Raw genomic sequence first — 20,689 nt, 5'->3', positions numbered from 1 at the left:
AATGTCACTGAAACCTAGCTGAAAATAAACAGAAATAAAATAGATTAGGAGCAAATACTAATAATTTTGAAACAAGTATTGATGGCATAAAGCATGTGTCTTTTTTTTTTCTTTAAGCATGTGTCTTTTAACTACTCAAGTTCTTTTTTTTTTTTTTTGGAGAGGTTTTCACTATAGGGCGTGTGCACTCGCCAGAGAGACAGAGAGAGACATAGGGACAGAAAGCGAGAAATCACCCCCCAGGGGGGATGGTCACACCGCAATCCCTTCTCCTCCATTCTCCTCTCGGGATCTTGGGCACGCACGCACATGTACCCGGCATGAGATTTAAGCCACCGGATCCGAGACGCGAACCGTGGTCGACTACGTGGGAGTCCAGTGACATAACCATTACGCTAACTGCTGGTTCTCTCAAGTTCTTAAATGTTTCTACTAAAAGTTTCAAGTTTAAGTGCATATTCCAGGGCAGTTTATTATGAACATGACCTATTTTAGAAATGTTACACTTTCTCTTAAAAAGTTCTTGGAGAATGTATTTGAAGCCATAACATACCATGATTGTTTTAATATAGAAATACATTTTTTATTCCTCTAAACTTAAAAAAAATTGTTATAAAAAAAAGATACTGGACCAGCAGTTAGCATAATAGCTGTGTGGCTGAACTCCCATGTAGCCAACTGCGGTTCGAGTCCTGGACCTGGTGGCTTAAACTCATGCCGGGCTCATGTGCATGCGTGCCCAAGGTCCTGAGAGAAGAATGCAGGAGAAGGAACTGCAGTATGACCATTCCCCCTGGGGGTGATTTTTCACTTTCTATCTCTTTGCCTCTCTCTGTCTTCGGGTGAGCCCCCGCGCCCAAAAACAAAAACCCCCAAAAAAAAAAAAAAAAAAAAAGAAAAGAAAATATACCAAATGTGTGTTTGAGTATTACACCCCAAATAAGTTCCAGAATATACTTTTAACCTGGGAAGCATACAGAACCACAGAGAACAAAATTAGTTCTCAGAAGTCATTTTTTTCTCTTTTTTTTGGGGGGGGAGGTTTTAGCTATAGGGCGCGTGCGCTCACCAGAAAGACAGAGAGATAGAAAACGAGAAATCACCCCCCAGGGGAGATGGCCACGCCACAATCCCTTCTCCTCCATTCTCCTCCTGGGATCTTGCGCATGCACACGCGCCCTGCGTGAGTTTAAGCCGCCGGGTCTGGGACTTGAACAGTGGTTGACTACATGGGAGTCCAGTGACATAGCCATTATGCTAACTGCTGGTCCCAGAATTCATTTTTTCTTTGCTATAGGGCACGTGCACTCACCGGAGAGACAGAGAAAGACAGAGACAAAAAGTGAGACATCACCCCCCTCCCCCTAGGGGGATAGCCACACTGCAGTCCCTTCTCCATTTTCCTCTCAGGATTTTGAGCATGCATGACACGCACCTGGTGTGTTTTAAGCCACTGGTCCAGGACTTGAACCGTGGTCGACTATGTGAGAGTCCAGTGATGTAAACATTACACCATCTGCTGGTCCCAAGTTCTCAGAAATTTTTAAAGAATCTGTTTCCTTTGCATTAGGTACAATTGTAACAGATTTGATTATATGGTTTCCAAGATATGATTAGAAATAAATGTGTTTATCAATGATTATTTTTTCTGAATTTGAAGTAGCTAAGGAGAGGGCTTATATAAGAAGTTATAGACTTTAGAGGAAAGTGATAAAGCTAATCCAACAGTGTGGCTATCTCAAACTAGTAGATACTGCTACCAAGGATATACACAGTAGGGGAAAATATTTGCAGGCATTATTCCCATTATAGGGAGCCATAACCATATAGGTATATATAAAATTATAACTCTAAAATCAATGAAAATTAATCTTTGAATGATAATCTTCAATCAAAAAGAGATGTATAGAGACTGGCAGATGATGTGGTGGTTAAGAGTGCTGTATTCCCAGATGGCCAACCAGGGTTCTAGTCCTGAACCTGGTGACTTGCTTTCTCTCTCTCTCTCTCTGTCTCTCTCTCACTCACTCTGTCCTGCTCTGGTCAAAATAAAATAAAGTTAAATAAAATAATTCATTTTTTTAAAAAAGATATATATATAGTAATTACATTTTTCTAGATGTTTAATTTTTAGTGTTTAAATGGAAAAATCTTCTTTGATATAGTCTATCTAGTATAGTGCATTGTCTACAGGGTTTCACATAACTGAGAGTAAATCTGTGAGAAATTGTCCCTTTTAGTTAAAACTTATTTAAATTCTTTAAATTGCTTGTATTTATTTCCTATAGTGTTTTTTTTTTTTTTATTATATACTCCCCTTCTGATTCACTCCTTTTTTTTCTCACATGTATAGCCCTAAGCACACTTATGATACCAGGATTATATATACTTTTTTTTAATTGCCAGAAGGCATGTGCATTCCTCAGCGAGGGACAGAGAGAGATGGAGAGTGAGAAAGCACCCCAGTGGGCATGCTCATGCTACAGTCCCTGTTCATTTTGCCATCCAGTCAGGATTTTGCATGTGCATGCACACACACCCAGCATGTTTTCTGAGGCACTGGGGCTGGGTTCAAACTGGTTAGCCATGTAGGATCTGGCTCCCTTAACCATTAAGCCACAGGTCTGATCCCACAGTTGCATTTTTTATACAGATTCTTAATTTTCAAGTGTCTCATCCTTGAATTCATCTCCAGATACTAGAAAAGTCTCCCTTCCATTTTGTTTCATATTTTCATTCTCACTAAGAGATTGGGTAGTGGGACCAGCAAGTGGAGTGGTGGTTAAGACGATGGACTTCTACAGGACCAACTGTAATTCAAGTCCCGAACCCTGTGGCTTAGTTTCTCACTTTCTCTCCCCGTCTCTCTCTGGTAAGCATACATGCCTGTCCTATATCAAATTAGAAGAAAATAATAATAAATAAAATGAAACCTTAAGTAAAGAGGGTAGTTTGCATCATATTCTTTCAAATCTAAGTTTCTCTGGTTCTCAAGACCATTATCCCTTTTAATTTCATTTTATTTCCTCTTAATTTATTTAAATCATCTAATCTGTTGACCATTTTTTGCACTCAGTTTGCTGTTTGTGTTTATTTGCTTTTGACAAGGGACAGTTTCTCTACTTGGAATTCTTTTGAATTTGAAAGCTCAATTAACAACTTGCTTCTAGGAAATTTTCTGTTGCCGTAATAAACTCACTCATGCCTTCTTACACTCTTATGGTAATACTATATCTATATAATTATATTCATCGGCAGCATGGAACCATGGCCTTTGGTTATGTAAAGAACACCTGTTTGCCTAGCACAGTTAGAAGGCACAGGAGACCTTTGCTTGAATGCCATTGTGACTTTGTACTGTGTCCTGAAACTTATTAGTAAAGATAAAATGCTTTGTCTTTTATTGAACATATCTATATAGAATATTTAGTTCTTGATAATTTCATTTATCTACTTTTTGCTCATAATTTTCACCTTTTTATTAAAAACATCTTTAGGTTTGTAGACTTCAGAAATTAAAGAAGTTATTTTATTTCTTGTACATGCCATTGTTTGATTACTTCAATGTTCAATGTTTTGTGACTTGTATTTTGCCCATGAATAAAAAGGTTTTCAGTAAATGTTAAAGCAAACAAAAACCCTGAAGAATTTATATCTTTATATTTCTGGGATTTATTTAAAATATTCTAATCATAGTATTTAAAACCATTCTTAATATAGTGCTGTGATGAGGCTTTTTGTTCTGTGAGGGACTGTTGGAGTGGACATACAGATCACAGATGTGTTAATAGGGTTCTGTCTTTACAGTTGACTGGATTGTTGCTGACATTTTGGCCATCAGGCAGAATGCTCTTGGACATGTGTGCTATGTGCTGAAAGATGGGTTAAAATGGCTTCCATTGTATGGGTATTACTTTTCTCAGGTAACACTTTTTCACTTTTTAAATATATATGTGTGTGTATGTATATATATATATAAATATACACTTATATATGTAGTTTTAGAAATTTGACAATAAAATTTTAATGAAAACTTAATTAAACGTGTGGGGTTTTTTTAAAAAAAGGATTTAATGGTTTATCCTAAATTGAAGTATTTTTTTAATTACAAATATTTTATTATCTGTATAGTTAAATGAAATAGCAGAAATGCAAATGTATAAAAGTCAACTTACAGACACTTTAAAGGCCTAGACTTTGATAGGTGACTACCACATAAGACTAATGATGAAAGTATTTAGTGATATGTAGGATATTTTTAAAAATGAACAATGCATATAAATTGCTTAGCATTGAATTTATTTGGAGAGTTTTTTTATTTTTTATTTTTGGCTACAGGGTATGTGCGATTGCTAGAGAAAGAGAGACAGAGAGATCGAAAGCGAGAAATCACCCTCTGGGGGAGGATGGCCACGCCACAATCCCTTCTCCTCCATTCTCCTCTCAGGATCTTGGGCACGCACACACACACGCCTGGCATGAGGGTCTGAGACTCAAACTGTGGTCTACTACATGGGAGTCCAGCAACACAGCCATTATGCCAACTGCTGGTCCTAGCATTAAATTTATTTTCTCAGGCCAGCCAGATGGTGGCTAAGGCAACTGGATCTCACATGGCCAACTTTATGGTGTGAATCCTGGACCTGATGACTTGAAAAAATATGCCAAACACATGTTTATTTGTACCCAAGATTTATAGAGGAGAGTGGAGGAAAAGGGATTGTAATGTGGTCATCCCTCTGGGGGAGGTTTTCTCATTTTTTTTCTCCCCCTTTCTGTCTCCCTCTGGTGAGTGCATGAGCCCTATAGTAAACTGGGAAAGCAAACAAACAAAAAGAAATAAAATAAACTTCCTCACACTTTAAAAAATTTAGCTTTATTTTATTTATTATTATTTTTTAAAGTTTGCTGTAGGGTATGTGCACTCACCAAAGTGAAAGAGAGAGAGAGAGTGAGAAAGCAAGTCACCGGGTCTGGGACTCAAACCATAATTGGCAATGTGGGAATCTTGTGTCTTAAGCACCACACCACCTGTTGGACCCTCTCATAGTTCTTGAGTCTAAAAGTTCAAGATCATGGTGTTGCCAAGGTTCCTTACTTCTGAGACCTCTTCTGAGGCTCACATATGGTACTCTTCTTGTTACGTCCTTACATAATCTTTTTCTTTGTACACCTGTATCTCTGGGATCTTTTCCTCTTTTTAGAAGGACACTGGACACATTGGATTAGGGCCTCACCTTATGATCTAGCTTAATTTTCTTTTTTTCAGAGAGCGATTTTTGCTATAGGATGCATGCACTCACCAGAAAAAGAGAGAGGAACAGAGACAGAAAACAATAAATCACCCAGCAGGGGGAATGGCCATGCCACAATCCCTTCTTCTTCATTCTCCTCTTGGGATCTTGGGCATGCACGCACATGTGCCTGGTGTGAGTTTAAGCCTCCGGGTCCAAGACTTGAACCGTGGTCGACTCCTTGGGAGTCCAGTGACATAACCATTACTCTATGTGCTGGGATTGATTTATAGTAATTTAAAATATTCTAATCATAGCATAATATGATCTAGCTTAATTTTAATCTCTTTTTTTTATTTAGGTTTTTGCCATAGTTTTTGCACATGTGTTTGTAGGAGAGAAACAGAGACAGTGAGGGTGAAAGTGAAAAATTATTCTCCAGGGAAATGGCCATGCAGTTCCCTCTCTTCCATTCTCCTTTCAGGTTTTGAGCATGCACATACATTTGCCTACTGTGAGTTTCAAGCCACTGGGTCTGGGATTGGAACTGTGGTGAGCTATGGGAGTCCAGCGCCTTAACCACTACTCTACCTGCTGGCCTCTTTAATCACCTTTTTAAAGGCCCTGTCTCCAAAGAGTTACATTGGATGTTAGAATTTTTGGATTTTTTTATTTTTTTATTTTTTGAGAGGTTTTGGTATAGGGTGCATGCGCTCGCCAGACAGACAGAGAGAGACAGAGAGACAGAAAGCGAGAAATCACCCCCCAGAGGGGATGGCCACGCCACAATCCCTTCTCCTCCATTCTCCTCTCGGGATCTTGGGCACGCACGCACACGCATGCACATGCACCTGGCGTGAGTTTTAAGCCACCGGGTCTGGGACGTGAACCGTGGTCGGCTATGTGAGAGTCCAGTGACACAGCCATTACACTAACTGCTGGTCCCAGAATTTTTGGGTTTTGAAGGAACATAATTCCATCCATAACAGTGCTGCATACATATCTAACTAGGTTGATTTTTGAAATCCCTAAAGATTGTGACTGTTGACATTTTAAGGATGCGTTTTGGAAAAATAGGGAGTTAAGATCCATCTGATTGCTGAAGATTTTTATTTTTAAAATGTATTTTTAATAAAAAAGCATTTTGGGGACCAGCAGATGGTGTAATGGTTATGTTGCTGGACTCTCATATGGTCTACTGTAGTTCAAGTCCCAGAACTGGTGGCTTAAAACTCACACCAAACATGTATGTATGTGTGCCCAGAATCACCAGAGGAGAATGGAAGAGAAAGGATTGCATTATGGCCATCCCCCGAAGGGGATGATTTCTTCTCTTGGGATCTTGGGCATGCACGCACATGTGCCTGGTGTGAGTTTAAGCCACCGGGTCCAAGACTTGGAATGCGGTTGACTACGTGGGAGTCCAGTGACAGCCATTACGCTAACTGCTGGTCCCGTCAAAGACTTTTTCAAGCTACTGGGTCTAGGTCTCAAATTGTGCAGTCAGAAATATGGGAACCAGCCACCTTAACCACCCCACCACCAGCTAGCCTGAAAAAAAGGCGTTTTTAATTTTAACTGCCCATAAAACTAAATATTCCTGTGTTTTCCAATACAGTGTAGCATGCAATTTTGTTTGAATTATGTTGATACAGAGGAATTTCCATTTAAATGTTCTGTATTTGCCAATATTTGAATGTATTATATATAGTTTCAATTCTGAAGTATAGTTTTATTCTTTTTAAGAGTAATTTTTTTTGATGACTATTGCCATTGGTTCTTTTAAGAGTAAATCCTTTTTTCTGCAATTGTTTTATGTGGCAGCATGGAGGAATCTATGTAAAACGAAGTGCCAAATTCAATGAAAAAGAAATGAGAAACAAGCTGCAGAGCTATGTGAATGCAAGAACTCCAGTAAGTTCACACCCATTTTTATTTATTTCTTATTAACTATAATTTTTTAAGACTTAAATTTAACCATCATCATGAAAATATATGTATTAATTTATGATGCAACTAAACCCTTCTAAATCTAGGTAAGCAATTTTTTTTTGTTTTTGTGTTTTTTTTTCTTCCAACAGGACTGCTGCAGATGATTAGATCCTTTGCTAGTGGTTGTCAATGTTGACCTTTAAAGAATGAAAAGACTTTGGTGTCTTTCAGAGCCTATAAATATAAAGTAGAACTGCACTTGTAACCCTACATTTAAAGTATGTTAAGAGCTTGCGTTAACTTCTTACATCCTTTAGTATCAGATTTCATTTTTGAAGCAGCAACTGTTCCTGTTTGTCTAGATAAGGATTTCTTGTAATACTGAGCAATTAAGAAATCGAAAAAAGTACGACATCTACAAATGAAGAAGTCATTCTCTGTAAATATTATTTTATAAAACTTTGCTTAAAAAATAAAAATGGAGTGTCAGTCTTTTATTTGAAGATTGCTAATGGCTGCCAAATGATCTTTTTCCACGACTTCCTACTAGGGCAAAACAACATGATTGCAGTGACGGGCTTTATCTTTCAGTGTATTACAAGTGCTCAGAAATTTAGCTCACATACACCAATTATTCTGTCATTCATGCCCCCTCTCTGCTTCCTCCACCCCTTTTGTGCTCCCCTCACTGGGCCTCATAAGCAGTAGCCAGAGCTCATATTCAGATAATTCTCCAGTCTTCTGATGAAGTCACCGTTTACTCATAAACATTTTCTAAATGTTACATTAGGCATTTGGATCCTGTTTCAAGGTGGTGGTAGTATGGCTCATCGGAAAAGTCATGACACATTTTTACATAGAAAAGCATTAAAGATGCTCATGACTTTCTGACACCCCGGTACAATGTGATGTTATAGCTCACCCTCAAAGAAAGCATGGCATTTTGAAAGGATCTATTTAATTTAAACAATATGATGAATTTTTGGCAGAATTGGGGTCATTGTAGATCTCTAAAAGACAGAATAGCCTAGCAATATGTATATCTAATTTCTTTTTTAAAATTTAAAATTTAGAAAACATGGATTTATATGTTCGTGTTTATCCTACTTGTCTTCAGCTACCTAGTCACATAACTTCTGTGGGGTTTCTTATATATTCTGCTGTTGATGCTATATATAAAAAACAAACAAATAACAGCCTCTTTCTGCTTGAATGTTAGCATTCTACAGTTTGCCTTTGTTTTTCTTCTCCCAGTAAATATAATTGTCAGTAGTGTCAAGATTGAGAAAGTACTATGTGTAGTTTATGTGTCTTTTTATCCTCTGGCTTCCTTCATGAGTTTTGTCTTGGTTTTAGTTTTATAGCTGGTGAAATATTATATGTCTACTTATTTATGTATTTATTTTAAAATTTATCCTGGTTGATCCTTTCTGAACTTGGATCTATGGTTTAGTATCTGTCATTAATTTGGGGAAATTCTTGGCCTTTATTAAATATTTCTTTAAATATTATTCCTTCCCTGTGTTTTCTTTCTTCTCTAATTATATATGTATTGGGTCAGTTGATACTGTTCTGCAGCTTTAGATGCTTTATTCTGTTTTAAACTTCTTTGTGTGTATGTGTGTGTGTTGAGTTTGGATAATTTCTGTTGATGTATCTTCAGCTTGAGCTGATTCTCCCCTCTGCTATATCAGGTCTACTGCTATGCCAGTTAAGGCATTCTTCATCTCTGCTACTGTCTTCTTCATTCTTTGTATTTCCCTTTGATTCTTTCTCCTAGTTTCTCTCTCTGATCATGAAGATTGTCCACCTTTTCCACTAGAACATTTACTTTTTTACTCACAGTTATTTTAAATTCCCTGTCTGATAATTCTGGCATTTATGTTAAATCTGAATGTGGTATATTTGATCACCTTATCTCTTCAAATTGTGTTTTATCTTGCTGATTCTATGCTACTTATGATTTCCTTGAAAGTTGGGTATTGTGTAGGACAGTAGTGACTAAGATGATCATATTGATGCCTGGAAATGAATATAACTTTCTTTTTTTGCTAGGCCTTTCATGTGAAAGTTTGAGTCAATTCAGTCAGGAGCTGTACTGGATTTGTTTTTTGCACTTGCTGTGATTTTTCTCACAGGCTTCAAATTCCTGTACCATTCAAAAATTTGTGTTTAGGAATGGGAGAGGTTTTATTGGGGAGTTTTTTCTTAGTGTCTGTTCCATGCTTAGATTTTTCAAGATACCTCAGAGTGAGTTTCCTTTCTGTACCTCTCTTAACAGTAGTCCTCTGATACTTGTTATTGGTGGTAGAGGGAGCGGGAAGAGAGATGTCTTGTATTCTGATTAAGTCTTAGGGGGCATCTTGGGAGTAGAGCCTTCTCTGACTGTGCTTTGCTTTTAACTGTAAATCTATGCCTAGGTTCCTGCCCCTTTCTCTGTAGAGGGTTGGTTTTGCCTCCTCCTGCCTCACTGGGTTGTCATCCATATCCAAATGGTAGCAAGATTTTGTTACTCTCCTTCTAGCAATTTAAAGCTGTTCTGTAGGAAAAATACCACATGTATATGTTTATGTGATTTTATTTCTCATTGGTTTCTGATCATACATGTAGTACTTCTTCCATAGTTAAATTATAAATTCACTGAAGGAAGAGATTGTTATTTTGTAACCTGTCACATTTTTGCATTTTTTTCCTCTGTAAATGTATAGTGAAATTTTTAATGAATTGAGTACTTCTTCTGATCATAATTGTAGAAAATTTTTTGAAATTTGTGGTTTGTTGGATTGGATTAATTTAGGGGGCATATTCTATGTATCTCAATGTAAAATACCTTTTTATTTAAAGGGAAAGCAAAAATTAAAAGATGTATAGCTAATCAAAGTGTATTGAGTTCTAAGATACTTCTATATACATGTGCTTGCTCTAAAAACTATTCAGTAAACAAGAGAGAATTTTTGAAAACCTATTTTGAGTTTTGAAAGAGGGAGGAAACTTAATACTAAAAGCCTGCCATATAGTACTTACTATTTTCATATAGTTCCATTCTTTAAAAATGTAATTTCTGACTTACATATAATCGTTGTATGTCTTTATGGGGTACAGTCTGGTTCTTTGAGCTTACAACGTATAATAAGTAAATCAAAGATATACGCATATTCATCATCTTCACTTTTTTTTTACTACAAAGATTTTTATTAAATTACAGTATATTACAGTTTAAGTCCTAATAAGCTTTTCATCCTTGGGATAATGTGATATAAACCTCCTCAGCCCCTTCACACCTTGAGTCTATTCTAGGTGGCTTTCTTGACCATCTATAGTCACTTCATAGCCCCGAGCCAAAGATGCATCTAGTTGAGGTGTGATTCCTGTGAGGTAAGGCCTTTAAGGGATGCTGAGGGAGTGCTGCTTTGCACTGAGGTGGCCTTGCGTCACCACTGCTTGGCCTGGCTGGCCCACTATTCCTGTTCCCACTGAGCTGGCTGCTGCTTCCTGGGACTAAACTACTTGGACTAGGAAGATCTACCCTGCTGACGTTGTCACAGCTGAGAGACTAAGGCCCGCTTTGCCCAGGGTTAGTGGTGGAGGTGGTTTTGGTGGCACAGTGAGTGTAGGGCTGTTACTGGAACCTATTTTGGAACTGATTCCACTTTTGGATGATGTTACCAGACCTGTCAAACCCACAGGCTTCTGGTTAGATGATGAAGCAGCAGGTTTCCCACTGCTGTTTTGTGTCATCGAGCCCCATTTTGCTGTTGAGGGACCAGCGGAGAAAGTTTTGACTGCCAAAAACTGCCCATCCAGTTAGGCCACTTGTTTCTGATATGTAAATACTGGTGCTAGAAGAAGTTCCTGAAATCACCATAGATGTCCTGACTTCTGTTTTCTTGAATGCCAGAAAAGTTGTTTCTGGTTTCTTAACTAGTAGATCTTTGACAGATGGAGCTACAAACACAACAGTGGGGGCTGGCTTCTGGGTTTTTTGAGCCATTCTTTTTATTTGTCTGGTGCACCCATCTAACAAATACTGAGTGTCACAATACCACAGCAGGCGAGGAAGATCAAGGATCATTCACTTCCTTGTCTGTCACTTGGGGTTTGTGGCAATCTTGGTGGTAGAAATTATGGCATTCTTGACATTCTACTAATTGATTCCCAGATATCACCATCATTTGCCTGCAAACCACTCAGGCCAGTCCCATCTCCACGGCAAAATCATCAGCACTGGTCTCCTCCAAGCTGGAAAGGTTAGCCACAGCTAAATCCTTGCTGGTTTGGACATAATAGGAGAGGAGCGTGTCTCTGACTTCTCCAGTCTAGGTTTCTTGGAAATACCAGCTCCTTCGGTGATGTCTGATTTCATTTTATCAGCAGGTCTTTTTTTAGCTTCCTTCTTCACCTTTTCAGTTGTAAGGACCTTGCCATTAATATTGCCAGGAGGAAACTGGATGACACTTTGGGTTCTGGCTTAATGGAAATCGGTTCTGTGCCTGAAATTTTGGGTGACTCCATGTCCTTTTGAAATGGACGGTAACTTGAATCAATGCCCTGAGCCAAAGATGCATCTAGTTCTTTTAGATTTTCAGCATAAACTTTATTCTTGGAATGTAAGAGACCCAGTGCCTTCAAAAAAAATAGGATCAAGCTCCAGGTTCACAGTAGCAGCCATTGCAAACACTGCTCCAGCCCACCACTGTCGGTTTCCCCATAATTTTCATCATCTTTTTAATAATTTTTCCTATCTTTTTAAAAAATTATTATTTAATTTTATTTATTATTTTATTTTTATTTTTATTTGAGAGAGACTTTTGCTATAGGGCATGTGTGCTCACCAGAGAGACAGAAAGTGAGAAATCATCCCCTGGGGGATTGACCAATCACAGCCCCTTCTCATTCTCCTCTTGGGATTTTGGGCACACACGTACATGTGCCTGGCATGAGTTTCAAGCCGCTAGGTCCAGGACTCAAACTGTGGTCGACTATATGGGAGTCCAGTGACGTAACCATTATGCCATCTGCTGGTCCCATTATTATTATTTTTTTCCATTATTATTATTGTTTAATTTGACTAGAGAGAGAAAGAATAAATGAGAAAGCCAGCCTCCAGGTCCAGTACTTGAACCGTAGTTGGCCACGTCCAGCACCTCAACCACCACACTACCTGCTATTTTGGAAGTATATTTTGAATTCTTAATGCTTTTTTCTCTGCTATAGTACATTGTTCCATAATCGGTTCCATTTGTTTACCTGTACTCTTGTGTCTGTTGATCAGTTTCTCCCAAACCATACCCGTACTTTCATCCTTCCTCTTCACCCTCTCTTCCCCCCCAACCCAGGATCCTTTTGTCCCATGCAGCTTCCAATATCTACCATTACTTTACTCTTCAGTGCTATCAAGTCCTTTAGCTTCCACTAATGACTGAAGACACTCAGTATTTGTTAGATGGGGGCATACAGTATTTGTGTTTTGTAGCCTGGCCTATTTCATTTGATATTTTATCTTCTAGGTTCACCCACTTTGTCTCAAATGACAGGAATTTGTTCTTCTTTATGGCTTTAGTTTTTACAGCAACTCTGAGTCTTCATTTTGGGATGAGACTTAACTTGTACATGGAGAAAAGACTGTTTTTAATAGGAAGTCATCAGTTCAGTAGTTGTTTACAATTCAAATATATTAAAAACTCTTAAATAGCTCTTTTACTTTTGAATAAGCTTTTAATGTGAGATAACTTGCTAATTTTCCATTAAAGTTCATAGTACCTATATTTAAAATGATATATTGTATATTAGATATAGTTTTTGTGTATGTATTTTTTTAATGGAAGGTCATCACAGAAGAGAACAGAATCTCTGGTTTCTTTAAAATGAAAATTTAACAGAATAGGTAGACTCCCAAAATATTCAGACAAGAAGCCATTTTAAAGCTGAAGTGTGTCCTGGCCTGTTCAGGGAAGCCATGCTCTAAAACTCCATCTTCTGGACTCCCGAAATATTCAGACAAGCACAGTGGAGGAGAGATTTTGTCACAGAATGACCAGAAACCACTACAGAGGCACAAGAAACATGAGAAACCAAGAAAATACCTCTCCCCTAAGGGAAAAGAACAATCCCCCATCATCCACAGACAGTACAGTAGAACTCGTGGAAATGTCTGATAGAGAATTTAGAATATTCATAGTGACAAAACTAAACGAGATCCCAGAGCTAAGAGATAATGAACTCCAGAAGATGCAAGAGAAAAGAGACAATGAGTTCCAGGTGTTGAAGTCCTTTCATGGTCTGAAAGAGGAAATACACACCATAAAAAAAGAATCAAATGGAGCTATTAGAGATGAAGGCTGCTATTCAGGAAATCAAAACCTCCCTCGAAAGTATTAAAAGCAGATTAGTCCATGCAGAAAATCAAATCTCGAATGTGGAAGGCAAAACCTCTGACCTAGAAAAAAAATTACCAAAAAAAAAACTGGGAAAATAACCCCCCAAAATGAGAATACTATACAAGAAATACTAGACAGCATTAAGCGCCCAAATATCCGGATAATCAGTATCCCAGAACGTAAGGAAACTAATAAAGGGCATTGATAATCTATTCTATGAAATCTTGGAAGAAAACTTAACAAATCTAGAAAGGCATTCAAATATCCAGACCCAAGAAATACAAAGAACCCTTAATAGAATCAACCCAAGAAGATCTTCTCTAATGCGTATCATAGCCAGAATGGCCAAATCTACAGACAAAGACAAGGTACTAAAATTGGCAAGAGAGAAACGTCAGGTTACTTATAAAAGTTATCCAATCAGGCTAACCTCTGACTTCTCATCAAAAACAATGCAAGCAAGGAAAGAATGGGAAAATATATTCAAAGTGTTAAATGAAAAACAGTTTCAACCAAGAATACTATACCTGGCAAGATTATCTTGCATATGGAAAGAAAGGATAAAAACATTCTCAGATAAATAAGACCTGAAAGAATTTGTCAATAGCAGACCTCCTCTTCAAGAAGTTCTGAAACGTGTGCTCTACCAGGAAAACTAAAGAAATAAGAGAATAAAAGGCAACCAAGAAAATGACCAATTTAATGCTAGGAACAAGAAATATCAATAATAACATTGAATGTTATCTTCCTGGATTTAAATGGAAAGTTAGGACCACAGTAACGCTGCATATTCAACAGAAGAGAGTTTGAACATAAGACTGAACTAGTGAAATAGAATTTTATGACTTTTGAGTAAAACATTAATGATTTTTTTTTTACTATGCTTTGTTTTCCTAGTTTAAGGATTTGACTTTCTTCTGAGTTGTTCATAGGTTGAGCAATTTGTAAAAATATTTTCGTTTGTTTCTTTAAGTGGAAACATAAACTTTTCTTCCTTCCTGACCCCTTTGGAATTGGAAAATATTTGAGAGTATTCTTTTTTTGTGACAGAAGGGGTATTTGTATAAGTTCAATAATGCTTGTTGCATTGAATCAGAAATTCAAAATACTCATTATTGGACAGGGCTTTGGCTGGAATGTCATATCTGAAGATTAATCAGAAAACTATGGAACTAAGGTGGATCTCAAGTAAGCCAACAGAAGTTCTTAGAAAGATGGCCTGGCACCATAAATAGTTCTGCCTGACAGAGAAGATTAGAGAGGATATTTGAAAGAATTTATAACATAAAATAATCAGAACTTTTCCAGCCCAACATAGTAATCTGTAGAGATTGCAAAAGAGCAACCACACCAGAGGATTATCTTTAGAAAATGCCAAAGTAAGGAAAAGAAACTGATCTTTGCTAGCAGATAGTATATGACAGAATTGTTGGTAGGCAGGGTTGAATTGAAAAGGTTTACATGTGACTTGTGTGCTGGGCATTTCTTTTCAGCAATTTGAGTAGTTGACATGTAAACATTTTCTCAAAAATATTTAAAACCATACTGTCTCTGTTGTTATAGAGTCACAAACAAAATTATGTAAAATTATAAGAAATGTTTTGAACATTATCTTTAAAATTCAGTATTTTGAAATTTTGAAAGTTGTTTATTAATTGTCAAGAACTATGGAGTATAAGCAAAAATTTTTTGATATGTAAAGTAAATGTCTGGAAGAATGTAAAACTAAATAAAAGAAAAAAATTAAAATGAACAGAACAGGACATTTATGTACAGTAGCAAAAATCTACTACAGAATTTGATTTGTTCATAATAGTTTTTTTCTATAGTTCTCATTGTTCCCTGTCCTTGAGCAAGGATTTCACTTATATTGTTCTTTTTTAAAAATAATTACTTTATGCATCATTATTACTATTATTTTATTTTGATCAGAGAGAGAGAGGAGAAGTAAGAAAGCAAGCTGCCAGGTCCAGGACTCAAACTGTAGTTGACCATATGGGAGTTCAGGGCCTTACCTACCAGTGTCTTAACCACCACCACATTACCTGCTAACCCCTAGAGTGCTGCCATTTTTTGTTGTTAGTAATTTGAATCTAGTAGCAAGGACTTTATCAGGTAATAATACCTGAAGGAGAAAAAATAATGTTGTATTTTAAGATCTTGACTTTCTATCTGTGCTGTCTGCTGTGCTTGGCTCTGTAAGAAATAACCACTTTGGTCTTGTTGCCTTTGGAAGTGGTTGTTCTAAGAATTCAGCACATGAGATGGGCCCCCCGGGATGGGAGAGAACTTAGATTAGGATGATTAGCCACTCAGTTCATGTTGCTCATTTTTCAACAAACACGTCATCTCAAATTTCTAAGGCCTATCTCTGTTTTCATGGAAACAACAACAATTTGCAGTATATTTTGTGCCAAATCTACTGCATTAAGTAGATTGTTGCCACCTTTTATCTTTATAGTGTCTCTGTGCGATATAGGCACCATTATAATTTTCATTTTCTGGATGAGAAAATGGAAGTCATAAAAAGGATGAAAAGTTTATCCAAAGTCTCAGGGCCTGTAAATAGAGAAGCTAGGACTCAAATCCAGGTATTTAGACTGTTCTGTGCTATATTCTGTCTCTAGTTACATTCTTTATAGATTTGACCTCCTGTACAACTCCATGGTCAGCAGGTGGCATGGTGGTTAAGGTGCTGGACTCCCACATGCCCAACTGTAGCCTAAGTCCTGGATCTGGTAGCTTACTTTCTCACTTTTCCTCTCTCTTGCTCTCTGTTTCTCTTCTGGTCAAATTAAAACTATCAAAAATAAAATCACATAAATAAATAATTTTTAAAAATCTTCATGGTGCCACACTCTACCTACTTCATGTAATAATAGCCATAAAGTAACATAATTTAATGTTATGGATATAATTTTGTATGTCTGCCAAACTGTATTTTACTTTTTTAATGGAACTTCAATTCTCTTTAAGTATTAGTTCCTTTTAAAGTTGGAACCCTACTTGCTGACTTGTGGAGGGTAGAGATAGTGATGTTTGATACATTTTGTTTGTTTTTTAAATTGAGATATAATTCTCATAACGTAAAATTCACCATTTTAAAATGTAAAGTGATTTTTAAGTATATTTGCAAAGTTGTATAACCATCACTGTTACCTAATTCCAAATCTACTGTACTCCTCCCTAGTTACATACTGTAACTAGAGACTGCATATTTTGTCTTTCACCTCATTTAATTTTATGCTGTCTTCTTCCATTGTACTTTCTCTTAGTTCTTCCAGTATCTCAAGCTTTTCCCATATCAGAACCTTTATTACCGAGTGTATCTTCCATTAGCTCACTTTTACCTTTTCCTTTCTTTTTTTTTTTTATATTTTAAAGCTTTTTACCTTAGAGTACATGAACTCACTAGAGAAGAGAGAGACAGTGAGTGGAAAAGTGAGAAATTACCCCCACCTTACCTCCACCACCAGGGGGGATGGCCATACCACAGTCCCTCTCCATTCTCCTCCTGGAATTTTGGGCATTCACACATGCCCGGAGGGAGTTTCAAGCTTCTGGGTCCAGGACTTAAACTGTTGTTGGCCATGTGGAGTCTAGTGCTTCAACCACCATGCCACCTGTTGGCTCTCCATCTTTTTTTCTTTTTTAATTGAGGTATACCCAATGTACACTAAGCTGCAGATAGTAAAAGTATATAATGTGAGGAATTTTGGTTCCTGTATATATGCTTGAAAATGTCACCACGGTTAGGATCATGAACATAACCATTTCCTGCAAATGTTCCTGTACATCTTTGTGCTCTTTTATCCCAAGAACATTACTGATCTGCCTTCTGTCACTGTAAATTAGTTTGTATCTTCTAGAATTTTATATAACTGGAATCATACAGTTGATATTCTTTGGAGGTATGTGTGACTTTTTCCATTTAGTATTATTATTTTGAGTTTCATCCATATTATTGTATCAAGATTTTGTTTCATTTTACTGCTGTAGTATGAGGAGTCTTCAAAAAGTATATGGAGGGGACCAGCAGGTGGCCTGGTGGTAAAAGCACTGGATTCCCATGTGGCTGACTACAGTTCGAGTCTTAGGCCTGGGTCCTTGAATATCATGCCAGGTGGGTGTATGAGTGTGCCCAAAATCTTGAGACTAGTGGAGAAGGGATTGCAGCATGGAGGGGTGGGAAAGTGATTTCTCACTTTCCCTATTTTCTGTCTCTCTCTCTCCAGTGAGTGGCACACTCTATGGCAAAACCAAGAAAATCCAAAGAAAGAAAAAAGCATGTGGAAATTGTGTATCATGAAGAAAACTATGCATAGATTTCAGAACTTTTTGCCCAAAAAATAAACTCATGCTTCAATTCCATTTTTCTCAAAAACTTTTTTTGATGATTTTTAAAAAAAATTCACTTATTTCTCTCACATGAGAGAGACAGAGATAGCACTCTCAACAGGATGGTTATAGCACAATTTACTTCCAGTCTAAGCTGACCCAGATCGTGGGCATATGGGCACGGGGCATATTCAGGGAGATCCTATGTCATGAAACCAGGGCCTTTGCCATGTAGATTCAGTTGCATTACTGTTGTGCTACTGCTCTGCTTTTCCATGAACTTTTTGAAGTACCCTAACATGTTGTTATAGGGATATACCACAAGTTGTTCATGTTCTTTCTTTTCTTTTCTTTCTTTCTTTCTTTTTTTTTTTTTTTTTTTGAGAGGTTTTTGCTACAGGGCACATGTGCTCACCAGAAAGACAGAAATAGACAGATAAAGAGACAGAAAGCTAGAAATCACCCACCAGGGGGGATGGCCATGCTGCAATCCCTTCTCCTCCATTCTCCTCTCAGGATCTTGGGCATGCATGTACACACACCCGGCATGAGTTTAAGCCACCAGGTCTGGGACTCGAACTGCTGTCGACTATGTGGGAGTTCAGTGACATAGTCATTATGCCAACTGCTGGTCCAACTTGTTCATCTGTTCTTCAGGTGTTTTTGAATTAGGGATTATTAAAACATCTAACTTGTACAAATATTCCTTCACTAATCTTTGTATCTGTGACTTGCCCCTTTCATATTCATTATTGTATCTTTTGAAGAGCAAAAGTTTAAAATTTTAAGCTCAGTTTATAGATTTTTGTCTTAAAATTTCTTTGTGCCCTATTTAAAACGTCTTTGCCATCATAGGTGAGTTGAGTTGGTGATTGTACTGAGCAAAAAGAATAAGTTTTTTGGGACCAGTAGATAGCATAACAGTTATGCCACTGGACTCCCACATAGTCGACTGCAGTTCGAGTCCCGAACCCAGAGGCTTCAAACTCACACCTGGCACATGTGCATACATGCTTAAAATTCCAACAGGAGAATGGAAGAGAAGAGATTGTGCCATGGCCATCCCCTTCTGCCCTTCCCAGGGGATAGTTTCTCACTTTCTGTCTCTGTCTCTCTGGCAAGCGCACACACCTTTACTAAAACTCTCTCTAAAAAAAAGAAAAAAAAAAGAAAAAGTAAAAGAATAAGTTTGTTAAGAAAGTTATGAGAGTGAAGAAACTTGGTTATATTGAAAGGAAAGGAAAGAAAAGCAAAAGAAGAATTGTGAACATGCCTAGTTTATGAACATACAACACAATAAGAGATAAAGCTAGCCTAAAGACGTCATCTTGGGGTAATGTTTCTCCGAGTGTGATATGGAGCTAATGATTTCAGTATCACCTTACAAGTTTTTATAGAGTATGCAGGTCTTTGGCACCCACTCCAGGTCTACCTTTACAATCTCTTCAACTCAGTATGCAAGACAACATTTGAGGAACACTGTGTATGAACAATAAAAAAATTGAAAAAAAAGTTTTTGCTAAACTCAAGATTTCTAACATTTTTTCCTGTTTTCTTCTAGAAGTTTTATAGTTTTACTTTTACAAGTGATCCATCTTGAGTTAATTTTTGTGAATGGTCAGTTTTATAGTTTTATATTTAGATCTGTGATCTATCTTGAGTTAATTTTTGTTTAAGGTCAGAGTTTATATTTTTTTTAATATGGATATTCATCACCATTTATAGAAAAGTTTCTCCTGGAACCAGCAGGTGACATAATGGTTATGTCGCTGGGTTTCCACATAGTTGACTGCCGTTCAAATTCTGGACCCGGGAGCTTAAATTCATGCCAGGGCTGTGTGTGTGTGTGTGTGTGTGTGTGTGTGTGTGTGTGTGTGTCTCTGTGTGTGTGTGTGCCCAAAATCTGAGAGGAAAATGGAGGAGAAGGGATTGCAGTGTGGCCATCACCCCTGGGGGGATGATTTCTTGCTTTCTGTTTCTCTTGCTCTCTGGGGAGCTCATGCACCCTATGGCAAAAATCTCTCTGAAAAAAAGAATTAGCTTGACAATTTCTATTTTAAAAAAAAGTTGCTGGGCTTTTGATTTGGATTATTTTGTACCTATAGATCAATCTAGAAGGAATTTATATCATAATGATATCAAATATTTGGATGTATGAGGATTGCCTATGTTACTTTGTGTTTTTAAAAATTTCTCCCAGCAGTGTTTTGTAGTTTTTCAGCATACATATCTTTACATCTTTTGCCAAACGTATCCCTAAGAATTTTCTATTTTTTAATGCTATTGTAGATAGCATTTTAAAAATTATTAGTTTCTTTATTGATAGCATGTAAACTACAATTAATTTTTATGTGTTGACTTTTTACCTTATTAACTTTTTTAAAAAAAAGAATTATTTATTTAATTTTATATATCATTATTATTATCTTTTAATTCACTACAGGGCACATGTGCTATCAGAAAGAGTCAGAGAGAGAGAGAGAGACAAAGTGAGAAAGCAAGCCATTAGGTCCAGGATTTGAACTTGTGGTCGACCATGTGGGTATCCAGTGCCTTAACCACCATGCCGCCTGCTGGCCCCATCCTGTCAACTTTACTAAATTTAATATCTAGCAACTTTAGAAAGGGATTTTAGGACTTCCTGTGTAGATTTTTATGTCATTTATGCATAAACATCATTTTTATTTTTTTCTCTTAAAATCTTTATTTCTTGCCACATTTTCTAGCTAACCTGTGGAGTACAACCTTTAAAGAACTGGTGAGAACCAGACATACTTTCCTTATTCCTGGTCTTTGGGAGAAAGCACT

At 37.2% G+C, this 20,689-nt stretch overlaps 1 protein-coding gene and 1 pseudogene across 2 annotated transcripts in view; one reads left to right on the top strand and one right to left on the bottom strand.

Moving 5' to 3' along the window:
* Positions 1-20,689, top strand: part of AGPAT5 (1-acylglycerol-3-phosphate O-acyltransferase 5) — an 81,734-nt gene that overhangs the window by 29,566 nt on the left and 31,479 nt on the right. For both annotated transcript variants that reach the window (XM_006165916.3, XM_006165917.3), the window contains exons 3-4: positions 3,808-3,923; positions 7,059-7,148. In XM_006165916.3, coding sequence (XP_006165978.1) covers positions 3,808-3,923; positions 7,059-7,148 — 206 coding nt within the window. The remainder of the gene's footprint in view (positions 1-3,807; positions 3,924-7,058; positions 7,149-20,689) is intronic.
* On the bottom strand, positions 10,517-11,835 carry LOC102497675 (integrator complex subunit 12-like; annotated as a pseudogene).

The sequence above is a fragment of the Tupaia chinensis genome, unplaced genomic scaffold (genome assembly GCF_000334495.1).
Source record: "Tupaia chinensis unplaced genomic scaffold, TupChi_1.0 Scaffold144089_1, whole genome shotgun sequence".
Taxonomy (NCBI): domain Eukaryota; kingdom Metazoa; phylum Chordata; class Mammalia; order Scandentia; family Tupaiidae; genus Tupaia; species Tupaia belangeri.
Note: the sequence above shows the minus strand (reverse complement) of the source record. Positions and strands in the feature narration are given on the sequence as shown.